The 20,308-nt window shown below is 39.9% G+C and overlaps 1 protein-coding gene across 1 annotated transcript in view; it reads left to right on the top strand.

The window, feature by feature from the left end:
- LOC121327704 (cholecystokinin receptor-like) overlaps nucleotides 1-3,311 on the top strand; it is a 55,885-nt gene extending 52,574 nt beyond the window's left edge. Inside the window, exon 5 of the mRNA XM_041271852.1 lies at nucleotides 1,229-3,311. Within this exon, the coding sequence (XP_041127786.1) occupies nucleotides 1,229-1,758 (530 nt within the window). The 3' untranslated portion in view covers nucleotides 1,759-3,311. The remainder of the gene's footprint in view (nucleotides 1-1,228) is intronic.
- Nucleotides 3,312-20,308: the final 16,997 nt, after the last annotated feature.

Here is a 20,308-nt window from a genome sequence, read left to right as displayed (position 1 = left end):
GGTTTCCATTTCAACCATCGGTCGAGTATTGCATGGTGACGGTCTCAATGGCCTCAGGCCAAGGAAAACATCACAAGGACAATCGCTTAAAGTTTGCAAAACGGCATTTGAATAATGGATATGAGTTCTGGTCAAAGGTTTTTGGAGTGATGAAACAAAAATCGAGGTATTTGGTCAGGCTGATAGTCGTTACGTTTGGAGAAAGTCTGGAGCATGGAGTTGGTAATAGCCTTCCCTATGGGGCTGTTTTTCCTTTTAATGACACAGGAAATTTAGTTCCAATACATGGTAAAATGGATTCCATAGCATACCAAAAGATATTGGCCAATCATCTGAAACTCTCTGTTACAAAACTTTTTAAAGCAAAACTGGACGCTCAAACACGACAACGATCAAAAGCACACATCAAAATCTACTTCAGAATCATTAAAGAACAATAAAATTAAGGTTCTGGAATGGCCTAGTCAAAGTCCCGAGCTAAATCCAATTGAGAATCTTTGGTATGACTTGAAGAAGGCTGTGCACAAGACATGTCCTTGGAATTTGAATGAACTGGAACAATTTTGCGTTGAAAAATGGTCAAAAATCACTAAAGAATCATGCCAAAAGTTCACTGACATCTATTTCTTGTAACCTTTTTTCCACATCCACAAAAGCAAAACTTTTGCTACAAAAGATTTTTCCTATAATTCATTGTTTTTGAGAAATTTCCAGAAATTATAAATTTGAGGTATGTAAACTGTTGACTACAACTGTATATGAATATGGGGAACATGAAGGCATCTCTTATTTATTTATTTTTAAGGCATTACATTTTTACAGGTGCATGCAGTGGATGTACAGATATTGCCAAAAGTTTTGCATCACCCTAGAATTATCTAATTTTGCTTCAAAGTTAAATGAAACATGCTGAATAATGTTACGTTAACATATGAAATTACACACCACTTTGTAGTTTACCATATACTTAACAAAAGACTCAATTAGAAGTAATCAAAAGGTCACAAATGTTAGTGGTACATGTAGATTTAAGCTATATAAGCATGATTTTAACATAGATTTTGTAATTTTAGAGCAAGCCATGGGGAAGAGCCTAAAATTCCAGGCTATGCTATACTTTTGGCAATAGCTGTAGGTGGATGGTGATCTAGAGTTTTATATTACTGATAGCTCAGATTATTCTGTATATTTATGTTTATTTTTTAACAAAAATGTCTGTCTTTTTTAGCCCATAAAAATGGACTCAATGTAATGGGCAATCCGGCAAACAGCAGTGACGAGGGAGATGGCTGCTACATTCAAGTGACAAAGTGTCAGAACACGGTGGAAATGTCCACTCTGAATCCTAGTGGTGGAACCAAGATGGACAGAGCTCGTAGCAACACCTCCGAGGCCAAGCTCTTGGCCAAGAAGCGCGTGATCCGCATGCTCATTGTCATTGTTGCCATGTTTTTCGTCTGCTGGATGCCCATCTATTCTGTCAACACCTGGCGGGCCTTCGACCACCACACTGCACACAAGGTCCTCTCTGGGGCTCCTATTTCTTTCATCCACCTGATGTCTTATACATCTGCCTGTGTCAACCCCATAATCTACTGCTTCATGAACAAGCGTTTCCGCAAAACATTTCTAGCTACGTTCGCCTGCTGCTGGAGGCCTTGCTGCCGGTTTCAAGCGACAAAAGATGACGTCGCCGGTACCGGGGCCTCACTGTCTAAATTCAGCTACGCCACTGTCAGCACACTGGGTCCCTCATGACCAGCCCCTGTGAGCTGAGAGACAGGAAAAAACATAGACAATGGTATGACACTGGACAAGACAGCGTTGGCTGTATGACATCCTTTCTATTCCATATCTCATGATCATCATATTCATTTTTTTTTGTTTGAATTGTTTTCTTTAAGTAGCTCATCATGGAAGCCAGGCCAGGTGCATTTGAAAAGTCAGATAGCAAGTTTCCTTTGTTGAGAATACTTGCTGCAATGTTTTCAGGAGCCACAAACCTGCTGCTTCTGCTTTCACCAGTACTGTATTATCTGATTTATTTAACTTCTTACTTTAGGTTACAAGCAGTACAGTATTGTCCAGTATATCGTTAAGCTTGTTATTTAGACATAAGTCTGGCTTATTCCACTTAATGAGAACACTATAACAATTTTAAACAATACAGCCTAACCTATATAGTACTAGTATCATTTTCAAACAAAAGTTGTTTTAAAATGTTGTTTGAGTATTATTTAATGGAGCATCTAAGAGTAGTATACAGTATTTATTAAAGCATTGTTGTTGATAGAATTATTCATTCCTTTATGACATTGCACTTTGGTGCAAGTCAGTCCCAGATAATTAAAGGATCAATGCTTTGATGTAAAGCATTAGGAAGTGCGCCAAACGGACCAGACACTTTAAATCTATTTTGTCTCATTAATCCTCACCACAAATTAAGATTAAGAAAAAAAAGAAAAAGGTACAACTAAAGGAAATTGTAAATTTTACAAAAGACTACTTTCAAAAATTGCCACTGCTTTGTAATTTTCTAATACCAGTTATCCACATAGAATCGTATTGAGATTACTTACAGACGATGCAATCGAGATTGATTGTTCCCCTGAGGTCTGATCGGCGATCATTTTACCTGAACTGCACAGCAATAACATGAAAGATTACTGTTCAGAATTACACCACCCTGCAATCTAAAATAAGAAAAATAACAATTTTAAACTACAGATTAATGAAACATCTAATATTGTAAAAGTGCATTTCCCAAAAATGTAAGTAATAATAAAAAAGTTATTACAAACTTGTAAGAGCGGGATACATTTTACAGTTACTGTATAACTGAAATATGCATTTAAAACAGTTTTTATAAACCATGTGGTGTTGTAGAACTTAACTGGGAGTAAATATTTTTCATTATTCATGGATCGCTTGCTTGGGCTTGCATGAATACACACCACTTTAACCCACTGAACCATCCATATTAATGCCATACTACTCGTTAGTATAAAATTTGGTCAAAACAGTTTCATCTATTTATTTGATAAAGTAGGGTTACATTTAGATGTGTTATCATGTTGCACTAATTACTGACCGAATTAAAATGTTGTTTTTCATATATGTAACGTATACCGACATTTATTGATGAGCAACATTTGAATTTAAATAGCAAAGGTTTTTTTAATGTAGTTTTATTGTTAATCAACAAATTCATTTTTAAAATGCAGTACGTTTGGTACAGTACTCACATGATACCCCGACATAGAGAGAAGCAATCTAAAGCAGAAATCATCTTGTTAAGGAACAAGTGTATACAGCCCATTAACTTCATTAACAAAAGATTCTAAAATAATTGTAATAATTAATTACTAACAATTATTTTTAAAATATTTTGTTTATTATTATTATTATTATTATTTTTATTATTATTATTTGTTATGCAGCATTATCAACTCCAGAGGAACGCCAGAGAGTTTTACACCCCGGGGAACTACAATTACGCACCTGAGTAATTTTACAGATAAAAAGTATCACCACGCATAGTAATATGAAATAATATTGTCATAACAGAGAAGGACAGGGAAAAGTGTTGGATTACACTGAGGATCAAGAGAACCTTGGTCGATTTAACCAGAAAATGCCACGACAAAGGTCCCACATTGCAAATATCCTGGTATCAGAAAAAGAGAGAGTAAAAGGTTTTCATTGTTTTGCTTTGTGCACTGTGAAGGTGGCAGCCGATGCGATCCAGAGTGCTCTACCGCCAGGGGAAATTGACATAGACTTGTTTTGGTCATCGACCGTCTTCCTAATTTGAAAACACTGGTTTTCAGATACATAAATGCAGTAACAAATACAGCTGATGCTGAGTACAGGAACTCGCTGTATAATCTTGTCCTGTCCGATCGGAGGCGTTCTCTTTCGGAAGACAAACTGGAAGAGCTGGTGTTCCTTTATTTCAATGTTGGAATTTAGAAAGACTGAATGTTAATGTTTTTCTTTCCCTGGGGTGTAAGGGATTCAGAAGAGCATAAGGGAAAATTTCAGACAGTTGAGAGCAAGAGTGTGCAGTGTCAGATTGTGTGTGCTTCTCTTCTTTAATTAAAAAGGGTTTCTGTAGTGGTGGTGTTTCTATATTGGTTATGCCACTTTAGTAGTGACTTCAATATACTGCATACTGTATATTTTGTAGGTTTGTAAGTGCTGTTGAAAAAAAGTTATTTAAGTTTTATTGTGGTTTTTAATTAGAAATTAAAAAAAAAAAAACATTTAATCAGGAATCTTTTTGTGACTTTTTGCCCCTAAGAGGGATCAATAATCGTAATCAGGATTATTTTCAGATATCGAGTTGATAATCGAATCGACTTGTAAAAGTGATAATCGTTCATCACTAGTGTGTGTGTGTGTGTGTGTGTGTGTGTGTGTCTATATATATATATATATATATATATATATATATATATATATATATATATATATATATATATATATATATTTGTTCATTTTAATCATTTTAGTGCTCCCAGTGTGTTCTCCCATTTCTTGAATGACCTTGCCTGTCAGGTGCCTAGCTACCAACAAACAGTTTACCCTAAAACTGGTGTGTTAGCACAAGTGCCAAAATGAGTTTGCATTTACAGTGGTGCCCGAATGACCAAGAAGTTTGCGTATTTGTATTTTAATTATATCAAAACCTGCTGTGTGGGGGATTAGCTGCTACTGGGTACAGCTTGCTTCCACCCCTTCCTTGTCATTCCAGAGCAGATTTATTATTAATATGACTATTTAGTAAATGTTGGGAGATACAGGGCCCAACTGCTAACTGCTATATAGGGACTGACCCATGTTATTTTAAAAGTCCATCACATATTACATAGTGTAAATGTACACGATATATAGGTTACCGAAAACTGACTACATGTATATGTAATTATATAGCGGGCGGGTCCAATATTATATTATATATATATATATTATAATATATATACTATATATATATATGTTCCGGGGGGCCTTATTTGTCTGGTCCTGTTTTCCGAAACAGGCAGTCTATAGTTTACTGCGAATCACCAAACTAGCGGGAGGGCTGCATCTTCCCATATATATATTATCAATGGGACCTGATTGTGGACTTTGACTATACCATGTCAACGACCGATCTGGACAAAAGTATCGATGGGATGGGTTTGAGTTACTGGTCGCCTGTCTTTGCCCCGGTACCGTAGGCATCAACCTCTTCACCTTGAGAGTGACATTTGGTTCCCCAGGATTCAGATATTTTATCCCGCTCGTTCATTAGACAAGGAAACATTTACCACATCATATGTTAGATTTTCTCGACACAATGGAGGATTTTGGCTGGTCAAAAAGCAAAACAACAATGGACAGACAAAAGACAGAATAGTTGGACAACAATCCGGAGCTGTAGCGCAAATGAGCTTCAACCCGGACACCAGCACTTCACTTTTCACGGAGAACTGTCTTTTAACCACAAGCACTTAATTCACTCACTTAGGAACTGTGTTTGTGTTTTGTGTGGGTAAAAGAAAGACTGGGCTTTTTGGTTTCGGGTCAAACCCAAGGGATTTACAAAACAAAGTAATACACGCCGCTGTATAACTACCATCATTTATTATTTACAGGTGTTTGCCATAAGGCTCTGGACATTATAATTACTATCAGTAAACACCCTTGCACCTGAAAGTAATTGTCAGTGATTTATATCCACTCTTCAATGCACTCACCTGTATCCACACACTACTTTGCCACACGTGGTGTTAGTTGTGGGATGGACTACGCAGCACTGTCTGCGCTGCTGGAGTAGCTGCACAGCAGACAGGAGGCTGAGGAACAACAGAGAGAGGAGGTATTTGGCGCTGATCGAGAAGGTCTGGCTGGCAATGCCGTCCACAGGATTAGCGGTACCCATCATGGCAGCCCCGAAGGCGAGGACGCATAAAATGACGGTGGCGGATGACCCAGAGGCATAATTGGTGGCGTTTTTACCACCGCGTCCTGGCCCCGAGAGTTCTGGGCAAGCCAATTGGGACCCTGCCTGATTGGTGAAGCACAGACAGCGTACAAGGCTATGGCTGATGATGACGCCACTCAATACGACCTGGTATAGCTGGCCATTCTCCACCGTGTCAACATTATGGAGGAAACTCCCTAGATGAGGCTCAGGGAGTACAGGAGGTCCCTGAATACATGCCCACAGGGTGGTCTTGCAAAAACTCTGATCACATGGTACACTGGCTCAACCGTGTTCAGAAAACGAGCACCCAGATGGGCGAGGCCATAGTGATCGAGCAGTTTTGCCATGTGGTCGATGCTGAGACCAAAGTGTGTATACAGCGCCACAACCCCGACACCCTGGACCAGGCAGTGAAACTCGCTGAGGACTTAGAGGACTCCCTGGTATCAGCCCAGACCAGCCTACTCACCGCTCCAGCACAGCAGAGCATCCGAGCACCACATCCTCTCTCTACTCCGCCACCCCCGCCACCGGGACCGGGTCAATGACCTCCTAGACCGCATGCCCCGATGGGCAACCTGGCCTCCCCTCCATGGAGATCAAGGTTGTCCCCCAGCTGGACAAATATCTAACCTGTGTACCCTCCTTTCCCCATACCTGTTTTAGGTGCCACCAGCCAGGTCATCAGGCCAAGTCATGCCTGTCTGCGATGGAGTGTGACGTGGCTGCATGCAATCTAGCATCAGAAGCGGGTAAGCGAGGGAAAAATAGTCGGGAAGGGCCTTGTATTGTTAATGTGATTTTGGGAAATGTGAAAACCCATGCATTAGTGGACACAGGGTTTGGTCAGACCTTAATTAGAATGTCTCTGGTGGGTGGTGTGTTGTGGCAGCCAAAAGGTCAGATGGATATCTCCTGTATCCATGGAGACATGGCAAAGTACCCCATAGTTGGGGTGACAGAATGCTACCACACAGAGTCATTCTCGATCGAGACTGGCCAAACTATAAAGAATTCGTGAAATTAATGGCAGTCACGAAAAAGCCAAAATGGAAATGATTGATAGTATATTTCCTTTCAAACTTAAATGTTTTCTCCTCTGTTCCACCCAAGAAAAACAAAGAGAGAGAAGGATGCAGAAATGGGAGGGAGCATTAATAAGACAAGGCTGGGGGCTGGTGGGAGCCTGCTAGAATGGTAGCAAACACCAGTCAAAGAGGGGTGGAATGCAGTGTGACTGAGAGGGCGAGGTTACTGGGCCATCAAAGGCAGATGTTACTTCCGCCCCTCTCAGTATACCGGACCTGTGGCACTCAAGCATGGACATAGTGTGGGGCCAAAGTAATGACTCCTCATTAGTACACGCTTGGGGGCAGGTCTGGTCTATTGAAGGTAAGGAAGTTGAAGGCGCTGGGGCACTAGTATTTCCACATTTCATTATCAAGGGGCAATTACTGTATTGGGTAAACCTTGCCACGGGCACAGGATAGCCTGTAACACAATTTTTGGTTCCCTCATCTTGTTGGCTGGAGGTCATGAGGCTTGCGCATGATATCTCTTTTGCGGGGCTCCTCGGAGCTGACAAGACAAGGGAGCGAATATTGACTCAAGAGATAGATCTCCCTCCCGACCTGAGAGGATGCTAGGTGAAGGGAACAGAGTACCCTGGACTAAAAGGCATGACACTTTATTCCCGTGGGTTGGTGGAAGTTGGCCGGCTAGAAAAGGGGTGGAGCTACGGTACCCAAACTCAGTGACCCGGACGGGAAACGGCAAGGCATCCGTGGATTGGAAAAGCGGATACACTCGTTAACCAAGGGGTCATGAGCGAGGGTATAAAATAGAGTCGTAGCAAAGTAATCTGTTCCTTTGTAAATGGTTAGATAAAACCTAAAAGGACAGAGTGTTATTGCTGAAAACCATGAGTGTTCGTTTTGTGTTTGTTAGTGTTTGTTTTACTGTCTGTCTTAACTAGATTGCCAGTTACACGATCCGGAACTATAGCGCAAGACAGCATCAACCCGGACACCAGGACTTCACTTTTCACTGAGAACTGTCTTTTCACCACGAGCACTTAATTCACTCACCGTAGGAACTGTGTCTGTGTTTTGTGTGGGTGAAAGCAAGACTGGACATTTTGGTTTCAGTGAAACCCGAGGGATTTACAAAACAAAGTGATACATGCTGCTGTATCACTTCCATCATTTGTTATTTACAGGTGTTTGCCATAAGGCTCTGGACATTGTAGTTACCATCAATAAACCCCCTTGCACCTGAAAGTAATTGTCTGTGTGATTTATATCTGCACTGCACTCACCTGTATCCACTCACCACTTTGACAACAGTTAAAAAAATTAGAAAAACCATAAAGTGATTTCTATAATTTCAAATTGTTGTATTGAAAGATATAAAGTAGAGATTCAGCTTTATAATAAAACAAGAAAGTATTACATAACATGCTTACAATAAAAAAAACATGCAAAAATGTATTTCATACTGACAAATGTATTTGGTCAATCAACATATTTTGTATCAAACCCATTTGTTGCTAATTATTGACAATTATCATGATTGAAAACTCAAAATGGCAGGGATACAACTAAATGAAAAAGGAGAAACTTACAGAACAATAGCAGAAAGACTCAGTTTACCAAAAAGCACTGTGTGGCTATTATTGAGAACAGGAAGTACTACAACTAGCTCCTTGTGTGGAAGACCTGCAAAATCTGGAAGAAGAATCATTCGAGCAGCCCGGCAAAATCCTCAGATTACTGCAAAATATTTGACAAAAGAACTGAGGGAAGATGGTCAAACAATTCAACAATACCTTAAAAAAATGAATGTCCATGGGCGAAAACCAAGGTGCAAACTTTTGCGAAAAGCAGTACACAAAAGAAAGCTATTGTTTTTTTCCACTGAATACTTGAAGAAGCCTGATGATTTCTTCAACCAAATTTTATGGTTAGACAAATCCAAAATATACATTTTTCCACCAAGAAAGCAACAATATGTTTGAAAGAGAAGAATTTACAGAAAAGTTCATCATGCCCAGTGTTAAACTTGGTGAAGGTTGTGTGATGGTATGGGCTTGTTTTTCTTTCTTGAGCACTGGTGACCTTTGTAAAAGAATCAATGAATGCTGCAAAATATCAAGAAATTTTGCACTCTCATTTATTACCCAGTGTAGAAGATTTATTGAATGAAAGTTTGTATTCCAGCAGGATAATAACCCTAAGCCTGCTGCGAAGTCTATGTAGGAAATTCTGATAAGAAGGATGATTACAGTTACAGATTGGCCATCTCAGTCCCCAGCCTTGAATCCCTTCGAGGTGTTGTGGATTGACTTGAAGACTGCTGTTACAAAAGGAAAGGGCAAAAATCACTTTGGAAGATGCCAGGAACAGGTTTCAAAATACAAAAAAAGACTGCAAGCTGTAAAGGAAGCAAAGGGTGGGCACAAAAAATTCTAATGTAAGGGTGCCCAAATAGTTTTATCAAAGTATGAACATATTTTTTGCATGTTATTTTTCATTTTATGCATGTTATGTAATAATTTGTTGTTTTATTATGAAGCTGAATCTCTAATTTGTATTTTTCAATAGAACAATTCAAAATTATAGAAATCACTTTATAATATTTATGTATAACATATGCTAGATAGAGTTCATTAATATGTTGATACATTGATATGATTTTGTGAAAATGAGACCTGTTTGTTATGTCTTGGTCTAAACTTAATTTATGAAGTTACCATGATGTTTGCATCTTCATTGATGGTAAATGTCTAGCTGCTATGCTGTTTGAGGCATTCCTCCTGCTTTGTAGTGATGCTGTAAAGTTTTTTCCTTAACATCAACCATCTTTGTTGCTGCATGCTTATTAAAGTCTACAGTAATAAGTCTAATTCCCGAAAGAAAACTACAGCAGCTAGATGTATCGATTAGTTCTGAAATGAAAGAATGGCAGATAAAGGGAGTCGAATGACAATCAGGGAAATGAGAGACAACACTTTTACAATAGTCCTTTTTCATTGAGGATAGCATGGCACCATTGGCTAGGGACTCACTGACACATTAATAAAGTGTATTAAGCTTCTAATTTCTTCTTGAGTTTCTAGGCTACAGTAAGTAGAACCATATTTTAAATAGTTTGAATTAGTGATAAAATACTATGGCCCATATTCATAAAAGATAGCGGTAATTTCCAGTCAGTAAAGAAAATTACTTGTATTTAAAACATGATTTATAAAACTACGGGCTGGTTATTTTACTGGCTGGTAATGGCATTAGATGTGATTTTCCATCATGTATAGTTTATGTAACCAATTGTCAGAGGTATACAAATGAGCGGTGTCTGGACAAGGGGCGGAAGCAGCAGGGCAGTGTAAGTACCAGAGATCTGGGGATTGCGGGAGTGAGAGGGCGAGACAGTGCGAGAGACAGATAGTAAGATTGACTCATAAAGCAATAGCACGAGTGTGACCGGCTGGCGAGTGGATAGAGGCACAGAGACAGACTGCAGTTCAAAAAAATAATACTTTTATTATAAATAAGCACAAAAATAAAAGGGCACAAGGGCCAAAACAAAGGGATTTAGACACAAAATAGAAAGACACAAAACAAGACTTACAAAAATAAAGGTTTCCAGGCTGGGCGATACAAAAAAACCCACAAAACAGTAAACCAAAAAAACAGCAAGCACAAACACCAGCTTGCTTTCTAAGCTCCCTCCTCTCCCTAATGGGAAGCTGAGGCTTCCTTTTTTGTCAGGTGGCTGGGTGCTGATTGATCATTAATTACTTTAATCAACCCCAGCCACCTGAACACAATAATCCCAGGCAAGTAGGGGAATTTAACCCTATAACTGCCAATTTATAAAGGGCAGAGCTCTGCTCTGCCACAGTGAGAAACAGAAGTTACCTAACCTGCGGTGTGACTGAGATGAGAGAGGCTTGGAACCTGTGTTATGGTCGGGGAACATGCAGAGAATGGGAAATGGGAAAATTATCTAGCTACAGGGGAGTTTGTTGTTTTGGTGGCGTGGTCCTGGCCCAAACATGGACTGTGGGAGGTATTGAGTTCTGTTCCAGAATACATTACTTTTTTTTTCATTTAGCCCTGAAAACCTTGCCTCCAGTGTCATCCATCCTGCTGAAAGCTCAGGTCATCACAATATTTTACTTTTGGTTGTTTAAAAAAGGATCATTTCATGTAAGCACATGTTTCCTTTGCAGCGCACAAGAAAGTATAGAAGGCACAAGACCGTCAGCAAGCTCGGTTAATTTTCTCATAATATTATGTTTAAAACTTTCGTCTGAATGACAAATTGCACAGAGAGACAGTACTGCATGGTTATATTAAAATAGGACTAATTGTTAAATGACAGAAAAATCACTTATGATTTTATTTGTTTCTGTATTCCCTCAGTTTGCACATACCTGCACAATTCATTCAAATACAATACATACAATAACATCTGAAATCTGTTTCTCACACAGTACACCTTACCATATAACGAGCTTCTTTTAAACTAAAATGAATATATAAAGCAGTCATACAATACAAGTCAGTTTCATAGCAAAATTGGATTAGAAAATACTATATATTTTTTGCAATTTATTTGTAGTTTCAACTTCTTGAACTAACTAACAATCCTGTTTGACGACGAATACAGTGGCTCTCAAAAGTATTCACCCCCCCCCCTTGGACTTTTCCACATTTTATTGTGTTACTACATGGAATCAAAATGGATTTAGTTAAGAGTGTTTGCCACTGATCAACACAAAAAAAGTCCATAATGTCAAAGTGAAAAATAAAATCTACAAATTGTTCTAAATTAATTACAAATATAAAACATAAGTATTCACCCCTTGCTACGACACACCTAAATAGGTCTGGTGCAACCAATTGTCTTTAGAAGTCACATAATTAGTTGAATGGAGTCCATCTGTGTGCAATTAAGGTGTTTCACATGATTTCAGGTTAAATACACTGTTCTCTGGCAGGTCTCACAGTTGGTTACTACATTTCGTAACAAAAACTACATCATGAAGACAAAGGAACATTCAAAGCAAATCCGGAATAAGGTTCTTCAAAAGCATCAATCAGGGGTAGGATATAAGAACATTTCCAAGGCATTCAACATCCCCAGTAAAGTCTATTATTAAGAAATGGACAGAATATGGCACAATTGTGAATCTGTCTAGAAAAGGCCGTCCTCAAAAAGTATCCGGGCGAGAAGGACGCTAGTCAGGGATGCCACCAAGAGGCCTATGGCAACTCGAAAGGAGTTATAGTCTTCCACAGCTGAGCTGGGAGACACTGTGCATATAGCAACAATAGCCCAGGTGCTTCATAAAACTGACCTTTATGGGAGAGTGGCAAAAAGAAAGCCATTGTTGAAAAAAACTCACATCAAATCTCGACTAGTTTGCCAGAAGGCATGTGGGAGACTCAGACCAAGTGCAAGAAGGTTCACTTTTTGGCCTCAGCGCAAAACACAGTGTTTGGCACAAGCCTAACACTGCACATCATCCTGAGAACACCATGTCTACCATGAAGCATGGTGGTGGCAGCATCATGCTATGCGGATGCTTCTCTGCGTCAGGGCCTGGAAAGCTCATGAAGATAGAGGGCAAAATGGATGCAGCAAAGTACAGAGAAATCCTGGAGGAAAACCTGCTGAAGTCTGCAAGAGACCTGGGACTTGGGAGAAAATGTATCTTCCAGCAGGAAAATGACCCCAAACATACAGCCAAAGCCACACTGGAGTGACTTAAAAACAAAAAGGTCAATGTCCTGGAGTGACCCAGTCAAAGCCCGGACCTCAATCCAATTGAGAATATGTGGAAAGAGTTGAAAATTGCTGTTCACAAAAGGTTCCCATCTAACTTGATGGAGCTTGAGCAATTTTGCAAAGAAGAATGGGCAAAAATTGCAGTGTCCAGATGTGCAAAGCTGGTAGAGACGTATCTAAATAGACTCATGGTTGTAATGCTGCCAAAGGTGCCTCTACCAAATATTGACTCAAGGGGGTGAATTCTTATGCAATCAATTATTTTCTGTTTTGTATTTGTAATTGATTTAGAACAATTTATAGATTTTATTTTTCACTTTGACATTGTGGGCTTTTTTTGTGTTGATCAGTGGCAAGAACTCCTAATTAAATCCATTTTGATTCCATGTTGTAACACAATAAAATGTGGAAAAGTCCAAGGGGGGGGTGAATACTTTTGAGAGCCAAAGTATGTATTTCAATATACAGCTATGGCCAAAGGTTTTGCATCTCCTAGAATTTTAGCATTGAGTAGATAAACAGTTTGGTTGTTATGGCAATGACTAGGAACAGCTGCCAATTCCCTGCCCAAGCCTATTTCTGTAAGTAACAGGGTAAATTGTACAGATAATGTTAATACAAAATGAATGCAAAGAACTTGACATGCATTCTTTGTTGAAAATGTGAAGTTCAGCAGTTATGAGTCAAGAGGCTAGTAGTTAAAAAAAAAAAAAAAAAAAAAAAGAATACATGATTCCCAATAAAAAGTAATATAAATTAAAAGTGATGTTTTTGTCAGAAGATGTTTCTGTATGAAAATGCTAAAGGAATTCAGTGACTTTAAATGAAGTGAGTTTGAGTTTGCATACTCTAATTAATTATATGGACACATTGTGGAGGGTTATGTGCACACTGTAGGCTGTTGGTTAATCCCCAGAGGGAAGTCTAGCATCTAGCAGCTGTTTATTACAGTACTTGTGGTTAGCGATACGTGAATATGACTACGACGGCTCTTTAAGGCCATCAAAGTGATTTCTGTTTTCTCAAGATCCTGGGATAAATGATCTCGTAATCACGAGATAACGGAATGGCAATATCGAGATCTGAGTGAAACTATCTTGTGATCTCGACTTAATGAAGACTTTTTAATTTGCTGGTCTCAACGAGCCGCCCTGCATGACAGTATCTCTGTTACAGTCAAAGTCAATGTGTTGCATTCTTATGTATAGCTGTTTTTTCTGTGTGGTTTTATTTGTACTCAGTGAAGTTTATGTATGGTGCACTGCTGACTTTTTATGCCAATTGCTATCTGTGTAGATTTGTATAATAACTGTATTAAGGTATTTATTATAAGTTTGTACAATGTTGTGGCATGGTTCAGTTTTCACATTAGTGCATTTTAATTGTATTTAAGCCTTGCAAATAATGTAAGCAGCCTTTTTAAGCACTTTTAACCTTGATTTGTGTAGCTGTATCTGGTACCTGAATAAGGAAAATATTCATATTTTCTATGATATGATGTGTTGATGTGGTAAACCTACTTTCTAATCACCCTGTATATTGTTTGAGACACTTGAGTAAATTCCCCATCCACATACCTAGCCTGCAGAAGGTTAGCTACAGCTTCAGTTAATAATTTTAGGATACAAATACATATATGGCTGAACCCAGTCCACTGAGATAAGAGATTCTGAAATATCGCTATCAATCAGTACAGCCTTTGCTTACGACTCTTGAGATCTATATCCAATCTGAATCAGGGCTATTTTATTAGGATGTAGGTGGGGCATTTGCAGCATGTTTCTCATGGAATGATCTGTGGATAAACTTTTGCCTTGGTTTATGTACAGTACCTTTCCTTTTTTAAATCTTTGTAATATCAGTTTGTTTACAACGTGTTACTGCTTTTAGAAATACTTATTATGTTTGACAAGATGTTTAGTCATATATGTATAATGTTGTAAGACTGATGCAAAATAAATGTATCTCTCTCATTCTGTGGCTTCATTGGAAAATTAATGTATGTCTTTCATTTTCTGGCTTCATTGGGATGTGTGTGAAGATCAACAAAAAACAAACTGAAGAAAGGGGTCTGCTGTCTCGATTGGATTCCCAAAATAATTTACCGGTATTCTAGTTGGAAAGGGGTTCACTAATTTCAGAAAATGTTTTTACAATTTTCAAAACTAGGCAATGTATACTTAACTTTTTATTTTTGTGAATCAATTTACCGTCTGATTGTACAGAAAATGTAAATGCGCACATTTTAAAGACATTTTGTAAATTGAGAGTTACTAATTGATTTTGTTCAGGCCAATCTTTTGAAACTTTTGAGTAATTTCCTTTTTTTAGTTTTAGAATGCACTTTAAGATTTATTAATGAAACTAGAGGTGCAGCACACTATCAATTGTGATCAATGTTGGGATATTTGGGAAACTGATCCCGAAGGTAGCACCTGGTAATGGATATAATAAAAGAGTCAGTGTGCGATATTAACTACATTGTCTGAACTTTACTATCTTTTAGCCTGCAGTGCATAACATTCCCTGGGCCTTTTAACCTCCGCAGACATGCAGTGGGGAATGAGTGCACCAGAACATCGCTCTGGTACTTTGTTTTTTGGTGGGGCACCACTCTATCACTTATTCACTAAAGTCAACATTTTATTTTGGTATATCGATAGCCACTTTTCATGGATCACAACTTTGTCTCACATTGGTCAAGGGTGCATTGTTCATTTGTTCCCTTTTGAAGCACAAAATGTAACCATTACCGAATCTTATAGCCCTAATTACCTGAGCACTTATATAAAAGCTGCTCCTTTAGACTTCCATCTGTGTCAGATGTCATCTCTGCCCCCAGGGATAGGGATCAGCACCATTTTTCTTTCAGCCTGCCTGAGGAAGGAGTGAGTTCTGACTTTTCAGTCAAACTATGGAGATAAGTTTATATTTCACTTTTTCTCTCATTTCAATTCTGAAATAGTTTCGCTTTAATATTAAGCATATCATTCTGTCTTAGCCTAGGTTCTGATTAAGTCCCATCGCAGCCTTGTGTGCTGTGTTGTTTTCTGTGGAAAAGTTTCACGCTCTCGCCCTTGCTGCTTGGCTCATATATATATATATATATATATTTTCTGAGCAGGGAGAGGGTTAATTCCTCCCTGCTGAAGAAAAAAAAAACGTGCAAATGCACATTATGTTTGTTTAATTATTTTAATTGTTGTATTAATTATCCCCCTGCACCTGGCTATCATTGTAAATTAGGTGCAGAGTATTTAAGAAAAGCAGCTAGTTTATTTAGGGCTGCTGGAGTGTATAGAAGCCCGCTTGATAGTGTGCTCAAGCGTATACAAAGAAAAAAAAAGGTAGTGTAAAACCTTTTCGATTTGTGTTCAACCTGTGTGGTTTGTTGTGCTTATTTATTTCTCAGGTAAACAGCTTAGCCGTGCTGCAAAATAGTTTAGGTTCCTGTTTGTGTGTTAGTTAGTGCTCGAAAATAGAGCTAGGTGTTTGTTTTGTTTGTTGATTAAAAATAGTGCGTAAGCGCTCTTAACTTTATTTCAGTGTCTGGGTCTGCCTTGAAAGGGGCAAATGAACCAAAGTGAGTGGCTGCTCTGTTACATATGGTGGCAGCATGTGGGGTCCCCTACTCCGCTCCGCCTGGACTTGCAGATGTCATGATGTGAGGGTCAGATGTTGCGTGCGCTCCCCCTTTCCCTCACTTTGTTCCCCCGGAAGCTCCAAACGTCGCTGTGCGGTTCCGCAGTTCTCTGCCTGTCACTGCTTGCTCCCGGTCGCCAGCCTGAGCTCCAGTCGCCCTGGTCAAGCCATGCGGGTTCCCCCTCATTCGTTCACAGTCCCTTTTAAAAAGCATGTCATATGCAGACAGGCTAAAAGAATTGAATCTATTCACTTGGCTTGATTCATGCGTCCTTCACAAAGACAAATCTGCCCGATTCCAGCCTTGCTGAAGCACCCCCAGATCACAGATCCTCCACCACATTTCACAGTGGGTGCGAGACACTGTGGCTTGTAGGCCTCTCCGGGTCTCCGTCTAACCATTAGACAACCAGGTTTTGGGCAAAGCTGAAAATTGGACTCATCTGGGGGTGCTTCAGCAAGGCTGGAATCGGGCAGATTTGTCTTTGTGAAGGACGCATGAATCAAGCCAAGTACAAGGTTGTCCTGGAAGAAAACTTGCTTCCTTCTGCTCTGACAATGTTCCCCAACTCTGAGGATTGGTTTTTCCAGCAGGACAATGCTCCATGCCACACAGCCAGGTCAATCAAGGTGTGGATGGAGGACCACCAGATCAAGACCCTGTCATGGCCAGCCCAATCTCCAGACCTGAACCCCATTGAAAACCTCTGGAATGTGATCAAGAGGAAGATGGATGGTCACAAGCCATCAAACAAAGCCGAGCTGCTTGAATTTTTGCGCCAAGAGTGGCATAAAGTCACCCAACATCAATGTGAAAGACTGGTGGAGAGCATGCCAAGACGCATGAAAGCTGTGCTTGAAAATCAGGGTTATTCCACCAAATATTGATTTCTGAACTCTTCCTAAGTTAAAACATTAGTATTGTGTTGTTTAAAAATGAATATGAACTTATTTTCTTTGCATTATTCGAGGTCTGACAACACTGCATCTTTTTTGTTATTTTGACCAGTTGTCATTTTCTGCAAATAAATGCTCTAAATGACAATATTTTTATTTGGAATTTGGGAGAAATGTTGTCAGTAGTTTATAGAATAAAACAAAAATGTTCATTTTACCCAAACACATACCTATAAATAGTAAAACCAGAGAAACTAATAATTTTGCAGTGGTCTCTTAATTTTTTCCAGAGCTGTATATATATATATATATATATATATATATATATATATTTGTATTACTAAACACCACTCGGGTGTAACATATGTGAGCTGATCAGTACCAGAGTAGGTACAGTCACCTTGTTCAGTACCAATCATCTGGTTGATGCCATAATCGTACCAGTGACCCAGTTCAACGGTATCAACAGCTCGGTTCAGCACCAAGACCATTATTACCAGTGCTCCATTCTTGCGCACTCTGTGTGCACAGAAGTTCTCAGCACTCCAGTTAGCGTTACTGTCTGTTTTTTGTATGCATATAGTGCATGGCTGAACTGTTTATGGGTTTGCATCCTTTCTGGGTTTCACCCTTGTTCTGCTTGAAAGAGGAACATTCCAGCAGATGATAAACAACAACAGGTGCATCTATTATCTGGGAAAGGAGCATGCAGTAGGAGCAATTAAAGACAGTAGCTGTTGTGCTCATTACTGTTTGTTTATATAGCAGATGCCTTTATCCAAAGCGACTTACAGAGACTATGGTGTGTGTGAACTATGCATCAGCTGCAGAGTCACTCACAGCAAAATCTCACCCGAAAGACGGAGCACAAGTCGGAGCACAAGTGACTTGCTCAGTATCACACAGTCAGTGACTCAGCTGGGATTTGAACCGGGAACCTCCTGGCTATAAGCCCTTTTCTTTAACCACTGGACCACTCAGAATTTCTCTAAAATTCTCTAGAACCCAGGGATTAGTGGACACAGACCTTATAGCTTCTCTCTTGGGCAAGCCATCTTTTGTTGTGGCAGCCACAAGGTCGAATGGCTATTTCCTGTATCCGTGGAGACACGGCAACATACCCCACAGTCAAAGCATATTTAAATCGGTCGGTCCGATAAAACGTCACCTGGTAGTTGGGGTGGTGGAAAGGCAACCACATCCAGTTATTCTGAGTTGAGAGTGGCCATTCTATAAAGAATTGATGAAATTAATGGCAATCCCGACCACACACATAAACGTGGCAGAAAAAGCCGAAAGGGAAATGATTTGGTAATATTTTTCCCTTTCAAACTTAAATGTTTTCTCCTCTGTTCCTCCCAAGAAAAACAAAGGGAAAGAAGGATGCGGAAATGGGAGGGAGCATTAATGAGACAAGGCTGGGGGCTGGTGGGAGCCTGCTAGAATGGTGACAAACGTCAGTCAAAGGGGGTCGGAATGCAGTGTGACTGAGAGGGCGAGGTTACTCTCACCCCTCTCAATATACCGGACGTAGTGTGGGGCCAAAATAACGACCCATCACTAGTGCACACTTGGGGACAGGTCCGGTCTATTGAAGGTAAGGATGTTGAAGGCGCTGGCGCGCTAGTATTTCCACATTTCATTATCAAGGAGCAATTACTGTATACGGTAAACCTTGCCACGGGCACAGGACAGCCTGTAACACAATTATTGGTTCCCCCGTCTTGTCGGCTGGAGGTCATGAGGCTGGTGCATGATATCTCTTTTGTGGGACACCTAGGAGCTGACAAGACAAGGGAGTGGATATTGGCTTGATTTTATTGGGTAGGACTTCATAAAGATGTGTCAAAATATGTAGCTACATGCCCAGACTGCCAGCGAGTAGCGCCGGGCCGAGTGTGCCCTGCCAATTTGGTGCCACTGGCGATTATTTCCACTCCCTATGAACACATTGCAATGAACATAGTCGGCTCTTTGCTACCTTCTGACTCCGGGTATATTCATATGTTTGTGGTGCTAGATTACGCAACGTAATACCGGAAGGCAGTTCCATTGAGGTCCACTAGTGCCGCTGCTATAGCCAAAGAGCTAGTGCAGATTATCCCCAAGTGGATAACTTGACTGATCATTACAGCAAATAAACAAAATACTAAAAATACGTCCCATCAGGACATCTGTTTCTCATCCACAGATGGACGGTTTGGTGGAACACTTTAAATCAGACCTTGAAGGCGATGCTGAGACAGTTTGTAAATCAAGATCAGAAACATTGGGCATTGCATCTTCCTTCCGCCTTTTTGCAGTGAGAGAGGTGCCGCAGAGTTTGACAGGGTTCTCCTCCTTCAAGCTATTGTGTGACCGACAGCCTCATGGCGTCCTCGATCTGTTGAGTGAGAGGTGGGAGGAGCACAAAGGCTCATTCAAAAATGTATTGCAGCATGTATTCCTACAATCTCAAATCGGCTCAGCACCGGCAACAGCAGCATTACAATAAAAATGCATTAATTCGAATCTTTCGACCTGGGGACAAGGTAATGCTGCTGCTTCCCTAGCAGAATCAAAACAATGTGCTAAATGGCAGGGGCCATATGAAGTGATTTGGGCTATATATAAAGTTGAATTATGAAATTAGACAGCCCGATTGCCGTAATGAAAAATACATTTATCATGTAAATTTATTAAAGCCCTGGCAGGCAACGGAGGCCTTATTTATAACCCAGAGCTAGAGACCTCTAGCACAAAGAACATTTTGATGGGGGAACAATTACTTCCTGATCAGTAACATAAGCCACGCATGTTAATTGAGAAATTCAACAATGTTTTTTCTGACGTGCCTGGTAGAACTAACCTTGTTGAATATGGCATTGTCTCTCCCCCAGGTGTCACAGTACAACAGAGAGACCTTATCTGATCCCAGAAAGTCTATGAGGTGGTGTTCGCAAAGAGGTATGGGATATGCTCGAACTTGGGGTGATTGAGTCTTCCAGGAGTGAGTGGTACAGT

Source organism: Polyodon spathula, chromosome 15 (genome assembly GCF_017654505.1).
Source record: "Polyodon spathula isolate WHYD16114869_AA chromosome 15, ASM1765450v1, whole genome shotgun sequence".
Classification (NCBI taxonomy): domain Eukaryota; kingdom Metazoa; phylum Chordata; class Actinopteri; order Acipenseriformes; family Polyodontidae; genus Polyodon; species Polyodon spathula.
Note: the sequence above shows the minus strand (reverse complement) of the source record. Positions and strands in the feature narration are given on the sequence as shown.